Source organism: Schistocerca cancellata, chromosome 5 (assembly GCF_023864275.1).
Source record: "Schistocerca cancellata isolate TAMUIC-IGC-003103 chromosome 5, iqSchCanc2.1, whole genome shotgun sequence".
Taxonomy (NCBI): Eukaryota; Metazoa; Arthropoda; class Insecta; order Orthoptera; family Acrididae; genus Schistocerca; species Schistocerca cancellata.
The window spans coordinates 40,243,857-40,264,867 of record NC_064630.1 but is presented as its reverse complement, the minus strand read 5'-3'; the positions used below and the strand labels follow the sequence as shown (position 1 = coordinate 40,264,867).

The 21,011-nt window shown below is 39.4% G+C and overlaps 1 protein-coding gene across 2 annotated transcripts in view; it reads left to right on the top strand.

Annotated features, from left to right (window-relative positions):
• The window catches only part of LOC126187885 (E3 ubiquitin-protein ligase Arkadia-like), a 343,683-nt gene extending 326,805 nt beyond the window's left edge, over positions 1-16,878 (top strand). For both annotated transcript variants that reach the window (XM_049929229.1, XM_049929228.1), the window contains one exon: positions 11,069-16,878. In XM_049929229.1, coding sequence (XP_049785186.1) covers positions 11,069-11,195 — 127 coding nt within the window. In that variant the 3' untranslated portion in view covers positions 11,196-16,878. The remainder of the gene's footprint in view (positions 1-11,068) is intronic.
• Positions 16,879-21,011: the final 4,133 nt, after the last annotated feature.

Genomic DNA, 21,011 nt, shown 5'->3' with positions numbered 1-21,011 from the left:
TTCAGTGTCAGGCACAGCTATAAGTAAGTATCCGGACAATTTCCATTTTCTCAGCTAGTTGCTTATAAAAATGTAGCATAAGTCTATATACTTCAAAAGTGTTCGTAATAATGGTACCCTTTCATTTGAAAGGAAACTTAACATACAGATTTTATTGTTGGTTTGGTCCAGGGGCAGATGCCGAGGAATAGGTGGGTGCTGTGAAAGAGAGCAAAATAATTAGAAGCACACTCAGTATGTATGTAACATCATTTACTTAACTTTCATCTGAAACGGAGACAGATATCTGGATGAGGATATAGTGAAGATCCTTGCTAAAATGCTAAATTTTACACCCACTCCAAAAACACTACCAACAGCACATTACATCACCTTCGTGGATCACATTGTAGCTTATCTCCCACTGAAAGCAGCAGAAGAGGTTCACTGTGCGAAACCTGTAGAACACTTACAAAGATGCCAGTGCTAAGATCAAACATCTCTGAGGGAGAAAGAACGGCATTGAGAAATCTGTGAGAGGACAAGGAAACTGTACTTCTGTCACCCGACAAGGACAGTGCTACGGTCATGATGCCGCACGTGTGGATTAGAATAAGATGATTTTCAATCCTCTAATTGACAATGCATACAGTCAAATAGATGTCAGTCCTACAATTAAAATGATAGGAAGGTGATGGCTCTTCTGAATGAGTCAGAAACATTATTAACGATCTTAAAATGTGAGCAGCAGTGCCACAACAGCTAAATGGACTTCCTAAAGAACATAGTGAAGAAATTCCTCTAAGACTTATAGTTAGTAATATTGGTGCACCGACATAATACCTGAAACACATACTTAGTTAATATGTGGGGAAATGTGAACACCAAATCCACAAGCCCGCTGAATTTGCACACCACCTCAGTCAATTGCAGCACCAGGGTACATGTATTAGGGTCAGTTTTGATGTAGTCTCCCTTTAGTGTTTCTTTTATGATTCCTTAGAACTAATGGCAGAAAAATTTGAGGGTTGTTTCACAGGACTTCTAATATATGTACCGTAATACAATGTATCTCTTGCCAAAGATTATTATGTAGTAAAGCGTAATATCTATCATATCCATATTCTTTGTAAAAACATTGAATGTTTACATTCTGTGAATCTGTGTAAAACTGAGTGTGGCTAAATACTGTGTTTATTTGTGTACATAGCATAATAATGTACACTATAAGAAGCAATCTGATATGGATACCACGAGGCATTGCACTGTAACTACCTAAAACATAAAAAAAACTTTCGGGTTTGTAAATGTTTCATCACCGATCACTAAACTTCTGTCAGCAGCACCAGCACTGCATCTCGCTACACTTGGTCCACAACTTAATGCTCTTGTAACACATCTATCTTATGATGATCCTGCAGTGGCTTGAAAACATGTTCAGGGTTGAATAAATCATAAAAAAGTGACTGGTTGCATATTTATTACCAGATAAACACCAACAGAGGTAAATGATCAAGTGTTTTGAATAGTCCTTGGCCTAGCAACCATTTGCATACCTATTAAAAGAACTGGCATGATTTAGCTATCCTGCAATACAGGGTCAAGATTTAAACATTATACACTTCCTCCAGCTCAGGCAAATTGAGCAAATCAGTTGGTTCTTTTGCATTAGGTGTAATTGAGGTTGGACCTCAGGTGGCTTACAACAGCACCATTTATTCATGGATGGTTTATGAGGAAACACAGCAAAACTGTGATTTTTTGGGTATGAAAATTACCAATTGTGGGGGTGGCCACTTCTGTAGTTACCAATATTGAGAGGTGCAAAGTTACTGTGCTTTTGCAGAAAGTCATAAAAACCAGCTTTTAGCCACTTTTGCACCGTGGACTGCTATTATCTAAATAACTAACCATAGCAAATGGCTCAAGTTTTAACTGTACATTCCTTAGGCATTTATATAGATTCACCATTTTGCTGGTTGTTTTGATTTGATTTTATCAGGGAAGCAAAAACAACATTGGTCAAGCCCGCACTGAAACAGAGTTTATTGTGCTGTATCGTTCACTGTGTCTCTAGTAAAGTCAACCGATGCCCTTAAACATTGCAAGGAGATTCTTTACTGGTGCTTTGCTAGAGACAATTTCTTCAGGTCTGGTTGATCCAAATATTCTGTGTCTTTTAATCTCCAATGCCTCAGATTCAAAGATCAGATGTGATGCGGTTTCATCACCTTCTCCACACATCCTACATTTGGGGTCTTTTTCTATTATCCCCGTTGTATGTAGGTGTCTTTTTTTTTTTTTTTTTTTTTTTAAATTCCCATGGCCTATCAATAGTCCAACCACGAGTTTCATTTCTCTCCTATCCTGACAAACCTATTGGCTTGCTCATTACCACTAATTCCTGAGTGACCAGGGACCCACAATAAGTTTACCCTATTGCTTACACCTCGGTCTGATTTTGAACCGTCAGTGAACCAGATGATGTCCCCAGTATGGTGTCAAAATTTGTTCTCCCAGAGCTCACTACTTCCAATTACTACACTGAAAGGCTTGTGGAAGCAGCTGGGAGTTGTTATCTAGTTGGCCAGCGTTTCCCCAACCGTACCTATGTCTACCTCACTCATTATTTTAGTGTGAGATGCTAGATACCCCAGTGAGTTCCATTTTTTGCCAGTTTTTAACCTGTGTGCTCCAGCTGCTGCCCGCATCTTTACCCTCAGGTGTAATGAGGAACATGTCCAGCATGGCTCCCATCCCAGCAGTGGGTGTGCTGCTAATTCTTCCTGCAATGACTAAGCAGGCCAATCTCTGCACCTTAGCAAGCTCCCTAGCAGCTACCTGCTGATCTACCTTTTTCCACCACACTGTAGCCCCATAAGGAATCACAGGTGGTGTATATCCAGTACATACTCTTTGGCCTTAAGCCCCAGTTTTTACCACAAGCTCTCCTGGTACTCATTAGAGTACCTTTTACCTTGGAACAGGTGCTCCTTACTTGAGGGGTCCACAGTAGTTTCTCATCCAGGGTTACCCCTAGATATTTCACTATCTCCTTCACTGATAGTGTTTCATCAAGAAGCTTGAGATTCCAACGTGTGTTGGATCTGCTTCGTAAATGGTACTACAACGGTCTTTTTATGACTGACCCTTAGATCCTGCTTCCTGCACCAGTTTTGAACAATGTTAAATGCTCCTTCTGCCATAGGTCTGACTGTACTTGAAAATTTGCCAAGATCGTCTTCATATCCCTGGCAAAAGTACTGTCTAGAGTTTAATGAGTTCATTCACCACAAGGTTCCACAGTAGAGGGAACAGGACACACAACCCCCCCCCCCCCCTCCCCCGCCTCTTGTGAACAGCCCCTGGTAGTGTTGATTACCATTTTTTCTTGCATCGTGGTAGTTTCTACCTTATTACCACTAACCATGGCTGTAATCCACATGCAAATTGTGGTCTCCAAGCTGTGAACCTCTGCTGCCTTAACCAAGGATTCGAAGGTCATGTTGCTAAAAGCCCCTTCAATGTCTAAGAAGATGCAGAGGGCTATTTCCTGAAAGCGATCTCTCCATCTCCCCCCCCCCCTCCCCCCTCCCCCCAGGTGGTGGAGTGCAATTTCACATGATTTTCCTGGTTGGTATGCACGTTAGTTTATGTGTAGAGGGACCCTAGTTAACCTCCTCTCCCTAATGTGCACGTTGACCAGTTTTTCTAATGTTTTAAGAAGAAAGAAGGACAGATTGATTGGTCTCATATCTTTGGCCTTGGTACGATCAGTTCTCCCTGGCTTTGGGATGAAGACAGCCTTCACTTCCCTCCAGACGTTAGGAATGATTCCTGCTGCTTGGCTAACCCCAAGTAACCTGCATAGGAATCTTATCAAAAAAACTGCTTGTTGCAGGAGCACTGGAAAAATTCCATCTGGGCCAGGTGACTTGAACAGTTGGAACGTTCCCACTGCCCATTGGATTTTACTGCAGTCAACACATTCTCTGACAGGTTCCCAGTTCTCCCTTCGAATACCTGAAAACGGGTATCTCACAGGGATCTCATCCTGGTCTATGTTGTCTGTCAGAGTACATTGAGGAAAATGAGTCTTGAGTAGTAGTTCCAGCATTTTCATGTGCTGTCCTTGTATACTCCCCATCCTCTTTCCTTAAAAGTTCCTCCTGGATTAGTTGGTATCCTAGTGAGGATTTTGTGAAGTCTGACCTGAACAGTCGTACCCTCTAACTCCTCACAGAATACCTTCCAGGATGCCTGCTTTGCTTGTTTAATTGCAAGTTTGTATTTCACAAAGGCCTCCCAATATTCTGCCCATTGTCCCTTTGCTTCTTGCAAGACTAAACAGTCTTTGTACCTTTTTCATCTGTGCTTCCAGGTTGTTGTTCCATCAAGATACATTCCTATTCATGCACTTGTTGGTGATAGAGCAGTTGTCATGGTATGAGATCATGATGGCAGCTGTTACATACAGCCTCTGCTACCTCCTCAAATTCTACTGGATTCCTTACTACCAAAGTACTGACTTCCAATAGGCTCAAGCCAAGGTCCCTCCTATACGCCTCCCACCCCATTTTCCTGGGATTTGTATAGGACATGGTCTGTCTAATTCCCATTGAACCTCGAACTTAATATACATTGTGGTCTCATGAGGATGGCTTTAAAGCCACGTTCCATTGTATAACATAACTACCCATCAAATTGGAACCGAAGGTTACGTCAATTACCTCTTCCCTTCTTATATTCCTAAATGTAGATTCCTTGCCTGTATTGAGGAACTCTAAGTTATTAGCTAGAAGAAATTCTGGAAGGTACTGTTGGTGTTGGTGCTGTCCCACATTAATTTGTGGGCATAGCATCACATCCAACGAATAGTTGGTCACAGTGTTGTGCACAGGCTTCTGTCAGTCCCCTCATCTCCTGGGAAGGCGGAGCACTGTCGTCGTAACGAAGGTATGCTGAGGCCATTACAAACTCCCTCGTAATACCTTCATCACGTTGCCGCATCCTGATGATCACTTATTCCCTAGAAGAAAAGTCCACCATCAGCATGAAGGGGATTCCATTTTTATGTAAATACACGTTCTGGAGTTTTTTATATTTCTAGCATAAACAAACATACCTCCAGTGCCACCGTGGCCCGATACATCCAATTTATATAAATAGGATTCCTGAATGAGGGCCATGTCTGCTTCTTTTCCTCCCAGAAGACGACTCAGGGCAGCAGTGGCTCCTATATTGTGTTGCAGATTTATCTACAGCACATTTGATCTCCATCTTGCCACTATTGTTGCTTCTGATGTCTTTTATTACCCTGATGGCAACCTGCGAGAACCCCAAGAATAGTCTCAGGTCCTGTTCCCACACTGCCTTCAGGGACTTCTCTGCGACTTCCACCACAAAGGTTTGGCTGTTTTGTGCAACCTTCCAGTTGATTACCTTCCAATCCTCTGTTGAGACTTTCTCGTTTTCAGACCATATTTTCTCATTCAGTTTCTGGACAGGTAGCCTTAAGGAGTTTTGGCACTCAGATTAATATCTTTGCGGTCTTGAAGAGCTCAGCCCCTGTCTTTACCAACACCTTCACATCCTCCCACAGTTATATTAGGGGCATCTCTTGCTCAAGCCAGCCCACTGTACCCACCCTCTCACAGACAAAGATAAGAGCACTGTGATCCAGATAGACTCTCGTGAATTTGGGTCCTGGACCAGCGTCCCCCACAATCTTCTCAAAGAGAGCCATCTGCACGAGCTGCTCCTGCCACGAGGTGATATTGACCAGTGGATAGCCTTGCTGCATAATTGCCATCCTAAAAACTGAGACTGCAGTACTATAGGTCTGTTTCCCTATTTCTTGCCTCGGCTTTTTCTGGATACACTTATCCTGAGAAGTGGGAGTCTTAGAGTCCTCCCTTGTTCTCTTACTGCCTGCCCTCAATTTTTGTTTTCTAAGAAGTTTCCTCCTCTGAGATCTTTGATCTTAATCTGGTCAAACTTCTTAGTAATCATTCCCACTTTTTGAACAGGCCTGTCCCCCTGTTCAGCTGAGGGGTTGTTTTCCATCAGTTCCAACCTCGATGTTTGGGTGTCTGAGGTGTCAACTTGCCCTTCAGTATTGCTATTTTCTTTCACGTCCATTTTGGTCCCACGAAAGTCGGGGATCTAATTGGTCCACACTGTGGAAACCACATGAGGTGCAAGGCTAATTACTCAGGGAGGTCGCCCGGTATCCTTGAGGCTCCGTTCACGACATATCTTTCCATGTGCCACACATCCCTCGGCACGGATCACATCACATCTTGGGTTAAGCATCAAGGAGTTGGCAATGGAGAAGGAATGGATGTAGGATGACAGGTCGTTGTGGGACACACTTAGTCTGGTCCATAGACCAAGACTTTCTGACCATAGGTTACCATAGCCGGCATAGCACTCAGCTTCACGCGAACACACAAATCTCTCTACCCACATGGACAGTGCTACTTCAAGGTGGTGTCCCCCTGAGAGGTTTTGCCTGGTTTCAAAAATCTGTATCTTTATCCAGATACACCCAAAAGGTTATGATTTTTGATTACTGAAAGTGCCAATTGAGGGACTGAGAGTTCAACTGGCGCAAGTGCTTGCTAAGGAAAACTGATTAAATGACTGCCAGAGTTAAATGGCTGTTTATAATTTATGTGAGTTACTTAAAAAAAAACCACAGGATATTTTTCCTAATCATCAGTTAGTCTGTGTGTAGTGAGAGACTGTAGTGGCACTGCTTATTTTTTATAATATATTTCTGATATATCAGAAATACTTATACTCCTTCCATCTTAAATCTTTTTAGAGTAAAACAGAGTCATGTGCAAAAACATTTTATTTGCTGTTCTATATTGTGAAGATTTTGTTTGGTAGAACAAACCATATACATAGTACAAAGATATGCGAATAATTTGTTGTGCTGGCAGAAGAGCCAACACCGTGTTACTAGAGGGGGCTGAAATGCTCGCGTTTTAGCTCACGCAGGCTGGCGTGAGGAGGGAAGAACTATACTGACGCGAGGTCTGGAACGTGACAAGGAATTAGGATTCAGAAAGCGGACATAATTAGTTTGATACTTAACTTTAATTCATTAATGCTGAAAGTCGGTCTTGACGGTACATGATTCACAATATTATCTGTTCAGATTATAGTAACTGAATATGGCGCCTTGCTTGGTCGTAGCAAATAACATAGCTGAAGGCTATGCTAAACTGTCGTCTCTGCAAATGAGAGCGTATGTAGACATTGAACCATCGCTAGCAAAGTCGGCTGTACAACTGGGACGAGTGCTAGGGAGTCTCTCTAGACTAGACCTGCCGTGTGGTGGCGCTCGGTCTGCAATCACTGATAGTGGCGGCACGCGGGTCCGACGTATACAAACGGACCGCGGACGATTTAAAGGCTACCACCTAGCAAGTGTGGTGTCTGGCAATGACACCACATAATTAAAACAAAATTAATGTAACAAACTAAAAAAGTAGGTAAATAGCAAACAAAATAAAAATACTCAATGAAAATATATTAGTGTCATTGCTGTACCATAGTGTTACGCATTTTTAAGTCTTGCTCATTCCCTTCTTTGACCATTTCCTCTTCTTTCTCCACTCTTCTTACACCCATGCTGACTGCTGTCTGGAAATGAGATGTATTGTTATAGAACTCATGGTGAAGTGGATGGACACAGTTCATTATCTTCCAAACATTGTCCGCCCCCCACCCCCCCACCCCCACCCCCCCAGCAGCTGAGTGGTCAGCATGACAGACTGTCAATCCTAAGGGCCTGGGTTCGATTTCCGGCTGGGTCGGAGATTTTGTCCACTCAGGGACTGGGTGTTGTGTTGACCTAATCATCATCATTTAATCCCCACCGATGCGCAGGTCGCCCAAGTGGCGTCAACTCGAAAGACCTGCACCAGGCGAACTGTCTACCCGACGGGAGGCCCTAGCCACACGACATTTCACTTTTTCCAACGATTTTCTTTCACTTCTCAGATTTTATTTCAAACTCATCTTGGTGCAAAGACAGCAGAAGAGATATTGATCGAGAGAGACCAATATTGTGCCCCCAAAAATCCACTTCTGTCAGTTCATCATCAATGTCTAGTAATTGCTTGAACTGCATTGTTTGTAGATTTTTGGTGATTTAGATCGATCTGATATTTCTCCATTGTATTCTTTGTGATCGTTCCAGTTTAGGTTATTTGTAATTGTAATCCCTAAGTATTTAGTTGAATTTACAGCCTTCAGATTTGTGTGACTTATCACGTAATTGAAATTTAATGGATTTTTTAGTACTCATGTGAATAACTTCACACTTTTCTTTATTCAGGGTCAATTGCCACTTTTTGCACCATACAGATATCCTATCTAAATCATTTTGGAATTTGTTTTGGTCATCTGATGACTTTACAAGATGGTAAATGACAGCATCATCTGCAAACAATATGGCTACTCAGATTGTCTCCTATGTCGTTAATATAGATCAGGAACAATAGAGGGCCTATAACACTTCCTTGGGGAATGCTGGATATTATGTCTGTTTTACTTGATGACTTTCCATCTATTACTACAAACTGTGACCTGTGACCAGTCGCACAACTGAGGCAATGTTCCATAGGCATGCAGTTTGGTTAGAAGATGCTTGTGAGGAACGGTGTCGAAAGCCTTCTGAAGGTCTAAAAATATGAAATCCATTTGACGTCCCCTGTCGATAGCACTCACTACTTCATGAGTATAAAGAGTTGGTTGTGTTTCACAAGAACGATGTTTCCTGAATCCGTGCTGACTATGTGTCAATAAATTGTTTTCTTTTAGATAATTCATAATGTTTGAACGCAGTATATGTTCCAAAACCCTACTGCAAATCGACATTAGTAATATGGGCCTGTAATTCAGTGGATTACTCCTATTTCTCTTTTTGGGTATTAATGTGACTTGAGCAATTTTCCAGTCTTTAGGTAGGGAACTTTCTGCGAGTGAGTGGTTGTATATAATTGCTAAATGTAGAGCTATTGCATCAGCATACTCTGAAAGGAAACTAACTGGTATACAGTCTGGACCAGAGGCCTTGCCTTTATTAAGTGAATTAAGCTGCTTTGCTACACTGAGGATATCTACTTCTATATTTCTTATCTTCACAATTGTTATTGATTGGGATTCAGGAGCATTTATTTCGTCTTCTTTGGTGAAGGAGTTTCAGAAAACCATGTTTAATAACTCAGCTTTAGTGACACTGTCATCAGTGACTTCACCGTTGTTATCGTGCAGTGAAAGTATTGATTGTGCTTGCCACTGGGGTGCTTTATATATGACCAGAATATCTTTGGGTTTTCTGCCAGGTTCCGAGACAGAGTTTCGTTATGGAAATTATTAAAAGCATCTTGCTTTGAAGCATGCGCTATATTTCGAACTTCTGCAAAACTTTGTCAATCTTGAGGATTTTACGGTCTTTTAAAGTTGGCATACTTTTTCCATTGCTTCTGCATCAGCGATCTGACCCGCTTTGTGTACCATGGGGGATCAGTACCATCACTTATTAATTTATGTGTTATATGTCTCTCAATTGGTGTCGATACTATCTCTTTGAAATCATACTGTCTCTTTGAAATCATCCCACATCTTTTCCGTGCATATGTGATCAGATCAGAAGGAGCAGAGACTGTCTCTTAAAAAGGTGTTAAGAGCATTTTTATCAGCTTTTTGTAGATAGATGTACTTTGTGTTTCTTTGTGATGGTTGTGATTGTTACGGTATTCAGTCTAGCAGCAACTGCCTTGTGGGCACTAATCCCTGTATTCGTTATGATACTCCCTATTTGTCCAGGATTATTTGTTGCTAAGAGGTCAAATAAGCTTTCACAAACATTTACGTTTCGAGTGGGCTCATGGACTAATTGTTCAAAATAATTTTCTGAGAAAGAATTCAGTACAATTTCACATGGTGTTTTATGCCTGCCTCCAGCTTTAAACATACAATTTTTCCAGCATATTGAGAGTAGATTGAAGTTGCCATTGACTATAATTTTATGAGTGGGATACCTATTTGAACTGTTCAGCAACTATATCTTCTAAGTCCGGGGGTCGGTAAAACAATCCAATTAATAGTTTAGTCTGATTGTCAAGTGTAACCTCTACCCATACTACTTCGCAGGAGCTATCTAATTCAATTTCACTACAAGGTAAACTACTTCTGAAAGTAATAAATAGGGACCAATGACCTTTGCAGTCTGGTCCCTTCAACCCCACAAACCAACCAACAGCAATAAATACTCCACCACCAACAGTATTTAATCTATCCATTCTGAACACTGTTAGGTTGTTTGAAAAAATTTCGGCTGAACTTATTTTCGGCTTTAGCCAGCATCGCATACCTGTAACTATTTGAGCTTCTGTGCTTGGAGCTCTGGTTCTTTCCCAACACAGCTATGACAATTTACAACTACAATACCGATCATTTCTACAACTACCTTACTGTGTTTTACCTGCCCCCATTTTACATGGAAACCCTTTTGGGGTTTCTTGAGACTCTCTAACCTAAAAAAACTGCCTAATTCCCTTCCACACAGCCCCAGCTACCCGTGCAGCCACTTCCTATGTGTAATTGACTCCTGACCTATTAAGCATAATCCTCTGTTCTACAGTTCAACAGGAATAACAACTGCTAATTCATTAACTAGTATATTCTGATAAACAGAGAGCTATAACGGTATCCTTAACTTACATAGATACTAAAGTTTCTGAAAATGTGGTTTTCTTTTGTGAGTTTGAATGTGACTGTACCTTAGCAAAACATGTATGTTCTGTTAAATATCTCCTGCCACCCTGTGTTTTAAGAAGTGAATGCATGAATGTGCCCGAGTGTGACATGACAAATCACTGCACCTAAAGTGTTATAAAGTGTTATGAGCACAGTCCTCTTGGTTAAGTCTCTCATCTTCTCCACCCCCCCCCCCCCCCCCCCCCCCTCTTATTGTATTAGAATCCTGCGTAACCGTATATGACAATCATAAAATTGAAAATATGAACTATGTATTCAATTTTTTGACAGCTGTATTTTTATCTTTCAGACGCCTGCCATGCATGCACCTCTTCCATGTCGAGTGTGTTGATCAGTGGCTCAGCACAAATAAACGTTGCCCCATCTGTCGTGTGGACATCGAAACTCATCTCAACAAGGACTTGCAGACAACTTGACAGCTGTTTGTGTGTGTAGACAGTGAATAATCTTCAGCCATCACACCCAGTACAGAATCTTCTGGCTTCTGTAGTGGTGCTTCCTGAAGACATCTTTAGTCTTTATATTTAATGTTAAGCTATTGTACTTTGATTGATATAATTCAAGGTGGGGTGTCCGATTGCGTGGGCATGAAATTAAGGCATCAGTTTAGATTATTATTATTATTATTATTATTATTATTATTATTATTATTATTGTTATTTTTAACCAGGATGATTACACTAGGTTGCAAAATGCTAATGAAGTGTGATTACTGCAGGTTTCTTTTTCCATCCAAGTCGTGTGACGTGGCCTGCTTGTTTTTTAGAGTTACCATATGTTCATGCTAACAGCTGATTGCATTGTTCTTAAAGTCAAAACACTGTAGGCTAAATTGGGGAATATTACTATGTTTATTTTGTGAATATAAAGTATTTATTAAAAGTTGAATCAACGTAATAATCGTGAAGGAATGGAATCCTCTGCTCCCTGAACAATAATTGTATATACAAGAAAAAAAATGAGAACAAGCTTTATTGTGCCTATTATCTAAATATAAATCAGTTATTAAAAACGCCAGCAACATAATAAACTTTAAGGTGTGGAATCCTCTGCTCAACAAAGAAGAATTACACATAAAATTAAGAATGAGTATTAACAGACTCAATTCCAGATGAATGATGACTGGTATTTAGGCTTACTTAAAACATCAGAAAATCATACTTGCTAGTATTAGTATAATACCCCTCTTCCTCCTTCCCCCTCAGCTCTCTCTCTCTCTCTCTCTCTCTCTCTCTCTCTCTCTCTCTCTCTCTATCTCTCTCTCTCTCAGCTTTGTGTGTGTTACCAGAATTAACTCATATTTTCTCACTACTGCAGTGTGTCATGTGGCTCCCCCTCTCCTCCTTGACAATACTCAAAATGTCATCTTGTATCAACCTTGCCCAGCATGTCTTCCTTCCTCCCAGCTACTCAGTCTTTCATTTCACCACACCCTCCTCACACACACACACACACACACACACACACACATCCAGTTAACTGCTCATAAACAGTCTGTGTGTGTGTGTGTGTGTGTGTGTGTGTGTGTGTGTGTGTGTGTAGTAGTAGAACACAACAGAATAATTTATTTTCTTGTTATCTGTCCCCCATAACAGCTATCCATTGATGACCAAGATATATATATTGCAAAATATTGCCATGTATTCGAGACAAAATGAAATGTCTGTTAACTAATTTTATAAATACGTCTCAAACAATAAAAAAAAAAAAAATGTTATTGACTGATGCAATCTGTAACATTGTAATGGTGTTATGAATTTTATTATTATCATCATCATCACCATAATACATAATCAGTGGAAATAACACCAAGTACTTGTCCTTTTTTGCAAAAAGAAAGTTTAAGCTGTCAAATAACAGATTAACTTTTCATGGTTTGGGTTCATAGTCACATAAAACTTTTTAAAAGACATCATATTTGCCATTGGCTGAAAAATTATTTATTTGTGCTGTTGCAGTTTCAGCCTTATGGCCATAATCTAGTGGTATATTGCAAAAGACTGCATTCTCACACATGTCAGATCTAAAAGTCATCTGACATGTATGCATGTCATGGTCATATTTAAGAGCAGTATGAAATTGGAAATATATGCTACTGACAACATAAAACAGGCATTGAGCAGCAGACAGAGACATTTAAAAGTAGACTAAGCTATCGGACTAAGTCCTCCTTGAGATGTAATGCCGAGAGATGACAGTATCTCTGTGTCCTTGTCCGTGCGGCGTGTGTGTGTGTGTGTGTGTGTGTGTGTGTGTGTGTTTGTATATACCTGTGAAGATGAAGAAGTGCTTTGCCCAATAGCTTAGTCTACTTTTAAATGTGCCTTTCAACCCCTCAGTGCCTCTTCTATTTGGTAAGTAGCAATCTGTCCTATGTCATCTTGGGATTTTTGACTGTTAGTATATTCATTTAAGTGTACACTGTTGAGATGTTATATGATTTGGAGAATCCTACTTCTTCAGCAATGATTTCTGAAATGTTTTGTAGATAGTTATTTAGACAGCACAGCTTTTGTCCCTTCCTTTCAAGTATATAACTCTACATTTCATATTTCCAAATTCAAACTGATTGTGTTAGTAGTTGGTGACAATTTCAAGTTTCATTTTCAGTTATTTCTTCTCTCAAAAACAACACAGTGACAAATCAGAAGGAGGTAGCTATGCCAACACTGCAGAACTTGCTTTTTATTATGAGTGCAATTACAACTTCACCTTGAGCCAGGAGAGATGTAAGCCCTCATGCTCTAACCTCCCTTGAAATTGGGATAGCAAAACTGATGTATTCCACAAAGACAATACAGAAAAAGACTTCTATATTTGTTCATAGCAAGGCTGCACAATCAAAGCTGTTGAGCTATGCCTCTTAGCTTCTCATAGCGAAGTGAAGAGGCATACAGGTACTTTGTTGTAAATATCCATCGCATTGATGCTTTCATTGAAGTATAAACTGTAAACATAAAATGAGTAAGAGAAATATAACGCTGCACACAGTTCTCAGCATATGAGCACTTCAGTGTCAAATAGCCCATATTGCCTTTTCCTACGGATAAAGATAATACTAAACTGTTACTACAGCCCTCGGAGTTGATTCTGCTGTATAATTTGTTCAAATTGAGAAAAAGTATCATGTCAGGAATTCATGATAATGAAATTTGAAAATAGATAAATAGTATCTGTTTTTAGCAATTGAAAACAACATTCTTATGCTGAAGGAAGAATGCTGCAAGTTCCATAGTACTAGAAAAATTAATGGACCTATTTTGTTTAGCATGTGGAAGATTGCATTAGACATTAGTTGCATCTTTGTGCACAGTCTAGATATCAGTTATCATATGATATAACTGTAGAAAAAATCTTTTAATCATTACTTTACCTGGGCCTCTTATTTTTCTGGTTTTATGACACTGCAGTTAAAGTTACTGCCTTTGAGCATCCATTTGAATATACAAATACCTGTAAATTATTGTTGCCATATAACATTTTTGGAAACAGTGGACTTTCAGTATAAATGAATGAGATCAGTTAGTGTGTTTTTCATGTTTCTGGCATGACAAATATTTTATTTCTGTTCTTGATACACCAATTAAAAATGAGATGCATAAAAATATTTTATTGTGAACTTTCTGATGGTTACACTTGTAACTCTTAATCACTAATATCTTGCTTAACCTACTTGGTTTTTCTTTTTACATAAAAACTGATGCTTTAATAAATGATCTTGAAATATTTCTTCCACATACAAGGTTTTTGGTCAGATTTTATGCAACATTTGTCTGTGTTTTAGTGGATGTCAGTTTTTACCACATCAATTTTACATTTTTTTCTTGTAATAGCCAATGAGGTACATGTCTTTAACTCTACAAAACTTACAGTATAGTTCTAAATACAAATCCCTACTTACATGTCATTGAGTTTCATTGCCAAACTTCAGTTTCAGCATTCTTCCCACAGAATTTCCCATGCCCTAGAACCATTGTTTATTGCACCACATTTTCTATCTTGGCAGCATAAATTTATCTTTGTGCAAAGATCAAATAATTTACACTAATGGTCATTAGGTTTCTTGTAATTTAATCTATCTTTTATTTACTAAATTTAACAGCAGTGAAATCTCTTTTCACGCAGAAATTATTCATCAAAATCTCACCCCCATTAAAAGGTTTAGAATTACAATCTAACTTTTATTCTTCTTCAAGAAATCTTTGTAATGGTCCCAGATATATGGCTAGACTGAACTGAATTGCTGAATTGTAGTGTTGTGCTTTGTTAAGGTGACATTCACGTTCATCTTTGCAGTGCTATCTTACTAGACTAACATTAGGAGATTCAAATCCAACAAGTTAAATGAGTTTACAGAATCAGTTCAACAACAGTGGGAAAATTTAATTCGTAGTTTTATTTGTTGTATTATCTCTGTTGTTACAATTTCTAGGTATCTTTGGCCCACAAAATTAAACTATATGTGACTAATCAAATACTAACTTCCCAGAATGAATGAAGCAAGACAGTGGCGTTTTTCATATGCTCATTTATTAATTTTTCATGTACGAAGATGTACTCTGAAAGTGTTACATCTAGTTTAGTTTTGCTCCATTTTTGTGCACACCTTGTTTTAAATTTTTGGTTAATTTTATCTTGTGTGTGACTTTTATTAGAGTGGCCTTGTTAGTAACACACTTCATCATAAATTTGTTCCTCCTTTCTGAAAACTTACTTTGTAGCAGAAAACAGTAAAAGTTTATATTGTATACCTTTTTATTTATCTGGATTGATGTTTTTTATTTCTTGAGAAATCTATACAGAATATTGCAATTCATGAACCCATGTTTCTGTAGAATTTTAACTGTGTTCACACTTTGCTTTTGCAAAAATGGACATGATATTTTGTTTCAACTGTGTGTGGATATATTTTATTAGTTTTGATGTTTCAGAGGACATCTTTTGGCCTCTCTCTTTCTGTATATGTTTCTGGTGTAGTGACTGTATTGTGCTTTACTTAGTGTCAGTCTCTTATGTAGCCAATAGCAACAGTTAGAACTGAAAATGACGAGACATACCATGTCATCATTTAATATCCACAATGGATGAACTTCTCACATGGCATAAAAAAGTTATTTTTTAATGAGTCATCTTAATTGGTTTGTTATGGTATCTGATTGACTGACAAATATCCCTTCTAAATAATATGGATATGCATATTGCAATAATTAAAAGCAGTTTTTGTCATCTTTCATCCTTTCAGTTTGATAGTTGCTCTACATGTGATTGTAAATAAACCTGATACTGTCTAGTCGTAAGCTACCTCTGGAATGTCACTGCTCCTTTTTTTTTAATTTTGTTTTAAATATACCTCAGTACATAAATTTATGTAAACAGTGTTTAGTTCCCAATATTTCTTACATGTTGTAAAATATGTACTTGTTATGTTTTGTATTTCTGCAGTGTTCTGTTGGGTATCCTCATTATTGAAATTTCCAGAATTAGTTGCAAAATATTGTGAACAAAATAGTTAGAACTTTGGAAACTGCGTGCAGCAGTGAAAGTTTTGGAAACTGTGACTGCCCTTTGTTCTAATAATATTATTACAGATTTAGAACTAAAACCAGGACATGCATACTTCCATGCTTCCAATTAAACAGTAATTCATTTTCTGTGTCAATCTTATAATAATGAATGAAGTGTCAAAAATTGTGATACATATTTAATAAACTGCCAGAATCGGTCTTTCATCATATTTAAGTCAGTGGTATCTGGAAAAGAAACAAACTGTAGGAAGTGTTCTGAATGTTATTGGTCAGCATGAATTGTATAGTCTTAATAAAAGTTACTTACCCCACATTAATCATTTATTGTGAAAAGGAAAGATAATATGCTACAATTTTTCTCTTTTGTTGAGCTTCCGTGAAGGACTGACTGGAAGTGAAGTATACCAGTGACTATGAATCAGTTTTTAATGCTATTTTGCTGTGTGAATGAGATAACTTGCTTTATATTATAAATGTATTTCAGATTAGAGGGTGAAATGTTGAAAAAAATATGATGAAGTACCACATTTTTATTGGACATTGTGTGTTTAATAAAATTGTAATTGCGACTAGATTTCCAAATAAAATTGTAATTTTTGCCCATTTTTCCAGAAGTTGAAAAATGTAACTGCCTGTGTTTTCCAGTTCACATTAACAATAACTCTCTCTGACAAGTCATCTAATTTATTTGCCTAAGTATTTTAATTTCAAGCACAGAAAACCCCTAACTGCTATAGAAAATTAAACTTTCCCTATAACTAAACAGTCAGGCTGAAAATAATGACATATTAATGTTGTTCATTCCCTTTTTAACAATAATAGTCATACTGAGGGGCGTGTTTCTTCAGAGTGGAAAGAAAATTTTTATCATAAGGAAATGAAATGCCTACACCCGTCCTTACGATTTTATTTATTGTGTAGCTACCAGTTTCAGCACTTCATCACTCCATCTTCAGGCCTTAATTGATTCTCAACTAAGGCCTGAAGATGGCGCATTGGAGTGCCGAAACTGGTAGCTGCACAGTAAATGAGGTCATAAAGGTGGCTGTAGGCATTTCATTTTCTTACAATAGTGAACGGCCGTGGTCCTCAAGAGCTCCAGTCAAAAGGAAGGACATACAGAAAATTGTTATTGTTTATGCACATTAAATACAGGAGATGTTGAGCAATGAACGGGCAAATAGAAAAGATGTAAACTGCTTAGTTTTCAGCTAAAATCCTTATTCAGAGCTTATAAACACACAGTTACATAACCACTGCTGTCTCCAACTCTGCTCATTTGGCAGAGGGCTTGCATCAACTGCTGTGCTGGACATGTTAGTGACAAGGTATGCTGTGTAACCCCAGTATGCAACATGGCTTCTAGTCCAGTCGTAAAACCCTAGGCCCTTTCAAAAACTTTACTGCTAGTTCTGTTGTTCTCATTTGCACCATCCCATGGGGTCCATTTCATACATGCCGTACAAAATCCATTAACGACTGCAGAGGATGCACCATTGTCACTGATTAATGTGTCTGTAGTGAATTAGTCTGTCTTTTTGTATAAAAACACCTTCAGCCTATTTTCCACAGCTTTCCTGGCCTGCTTGTCACTATAATACTTTTCTATCTCCTTCTGCCAACTGTCTGTAATCATCTTGTAGTTAGAGGAAGTGAAATCATATCCTTCCTCCCTTTTCTCTGCATTAACATCTATATATGATACCTGTGGTCTCGAACATTACCTCTCTCAGTGCCCAGCCACACAGACGTAAACTTCCTAGTTACTAATCACAACCAATGGTATCCCTACCCACATCTACCGCTCTTTTGAAGTATAATCCATAGCAATGCTGTGAGAACTCAAAGGAACAATTTTATGTCAACCTTTCATGAGCCACCCTGAGGAATCTCTTTTAATCACTCAGAATCATAATAAACTGCACTGATTCAGAAATCTTTACGATGTGGACCCAAGGTGAGGACACTGTATGCTCTTTCCTCCAGAACTGCAACACTTTCTCATCCATTTGCCCATCCTCATTGTCCTTGGCTTGGCTAGACACATTTTTTGATGTTGACCAGCATCTCACTGATGCTCCCATAACAGCCTCTGTTGTCTTCAGATGTCCAATCACCCTGCAGTACCTCAACTTTCACAACTACCATCCATTCCACACCAAAAATTCATTCCCACGCAGCTTCACCTCCATGGATGTCACAGTTTGAGTGATACCAAGTTCTCAGGTAGGTCTTTTACAGACTCAAGACACCCTCCCTGAGTCAGAAGAAAGAAAATATGCCATATGCCAGGATTGAGTGGGGGGGGGGGGGGGGGGGGGGAGACATCATCATCTTTTGTTCTTCTCCTCTGGTGGTGGTGTTTTTGTGCATAATTCATTTCCTTTCCCTCAAAGCTCTAGCAATTCAGTTTATATGAATAACAATCTCTTTCATTTCTTGGATGCAATAAAGAAAATAGAACATCTTTACAAAGTTGATAACCAGCACATCATCTGGCATGGAGTAAGTCCTCCATCAGTGTAAAACAAGGTAACAGATCTAAAACATTACTTTCCTCAGTGTGCATCCTTTTCTTTCTCTTCTTTCCTATGTTTTACATGTTGACTCCCAACCGCACCACACGCTCTGAATTAAGAGCCATACGGTATCAATTGTTTCCTGCGCACAGCACATTGCTACATGACCACACCGTTTGTTAGTGCAGATCACATGTCCCACATTATTCCCGCCAATATAATTATCCTAGACCATCAAATTGATAGTCTTCCTGCATCACTATCATGTATTTTTGCATGTTATTTTCTGTACTTTCCTTTGTCAACACGAATTTGTAGCTTGTCCTACCAATCCCTCTACACCCCTCACTCTTTATCCTCTCTTATTCCAATATGCATACAGTGAACTCACCTAATCTAGTCACATCTGATGTCCCCCTTCTTCATACATATCTGGCCACTGATCTGAAACCCACATTATAGTCTTCTTATTTATTTTTATCTTTGATGTCATTGTGTTTTTCACATCAATTGCAGTCCGTTTTTTGCCTTTCACTATTGACCCTACTTCCTCAGGTTTAATCTTGTTTCCTATACTTAATCCATTCCATCCTTTTTGTGACCTTTTCCACATATTTTTACAATTTTTTTTGCACATATATCTATGTTATTATGTGTCTTTACGCGTTTTTATCATCTGCCTTGGATACTCGCTCCTTCCATCTGTGCCAATACAGAAAAATTTCCTTATTCCTGCCCAGAACTCAGTTCCACACACTGTTCCTACGTTGTAGTGTGCCCCATGGTATCCCCCCTCCAAATGGCCTTACCATCAAATTACTCATCTCAGGCTGCAACCCCTCCTTCCACAATGACCTCCATTGTTCAGATTCTGATAATCATTAGCCATCGCCAACCTAGTCTTACAAAACCATGTCTGTTAGGCCCAAATCTCCTTGCAGTATCTCCTCTCTATCCATAAAATTCTCCTGCTCACCAATCCCAAACACTTGTATCTCATCTCTCATGCAACACTTGCCCTCCAGGGACTAGAGTAGGATGTGCAACACCAACCGAAAAACTCCCCAACCTGTTCACCATCCCACTCTCACCTTGTACTACTTGTACCCACCACTTCTACAAGAGTCTCCAAATCTCCTATCCCCCCCCCCCTCCTTCCCTTATTGCTGACAAACCCTCCCTCACAGACTTCTACACTTACCACACCCTCAAAATCACTCCCCTGCCACTGTACAGAATCCAGAACCTAAACAGATGTGAAACAATGTCTTGAACCAGTCCTCCAAAAGTCTTAGTCCTACAGAAGTGCCAGTCCTTTTCAAAGGTTGTACCTTTTGCCCCACTTCCAAAGGCAGTCATGCCGGCCTTGTTAAAGACCTTCTCCCCTTCTCCTGGTCCCTATAGTGGAGACACTTTTTTTGCCACCAACCCTATCAATAAGGCTGAACCCAAAACCGATGTTGATCCCTGCCTGGCTGAGCTCACTCCTCCAGCCAAATGTGATCCACCCCCACTGCCCCCATATCACCCCCTATTAGGTTTCAAGAATTTCTTAACCTTGAACCTCCAAATCCTCAATATGCAAGCTGACCTTACATCTGCAGAAAGAACCATAACCCACCATCTAAAAACTGATCCTAACCTTATAATCCTACCTGCTAACAAGGGCTCCACCTCTGTGGTTTTGAACCACAAGGTTTACCTGGTGGAAGGATTCCACCATATGTCAGATTTGTCCACTTACAAACCCTGCCACAGTGACCCCATTACAGAAATCCAACAGGATAACCAATCTCTCCTCCTTAGGCCAATTCCAAAACCTCTCTCCTGAGTTTATCTCTCTCCTCACTACCACTCACCACACTCTTGCCTTCTATATGCTTCCTAAAGTCCATAAGCCCAACCACCCAGGACACCCCATTGTGGCCAATTAGTGTGCTCCCACCAAGAGAATCTCTTCTCTCGTACACCAAAAAATTCAGCCTATTATTCAAAACCTACTCTACTATATAAAAGACACCAGACATTTTTTCCACCAACTCCCCACAGTTCCTGTTCTTTTACCACACAGTGCCCAGCTCGTTACTATTGATGCCATCATCTTCACACTAACATCCCTAATGTCCAGGGCCTTGCTGCCATGGGACACTTATCTTTCCCAGTGCCTCGTGGATTCCGAACCTACAAC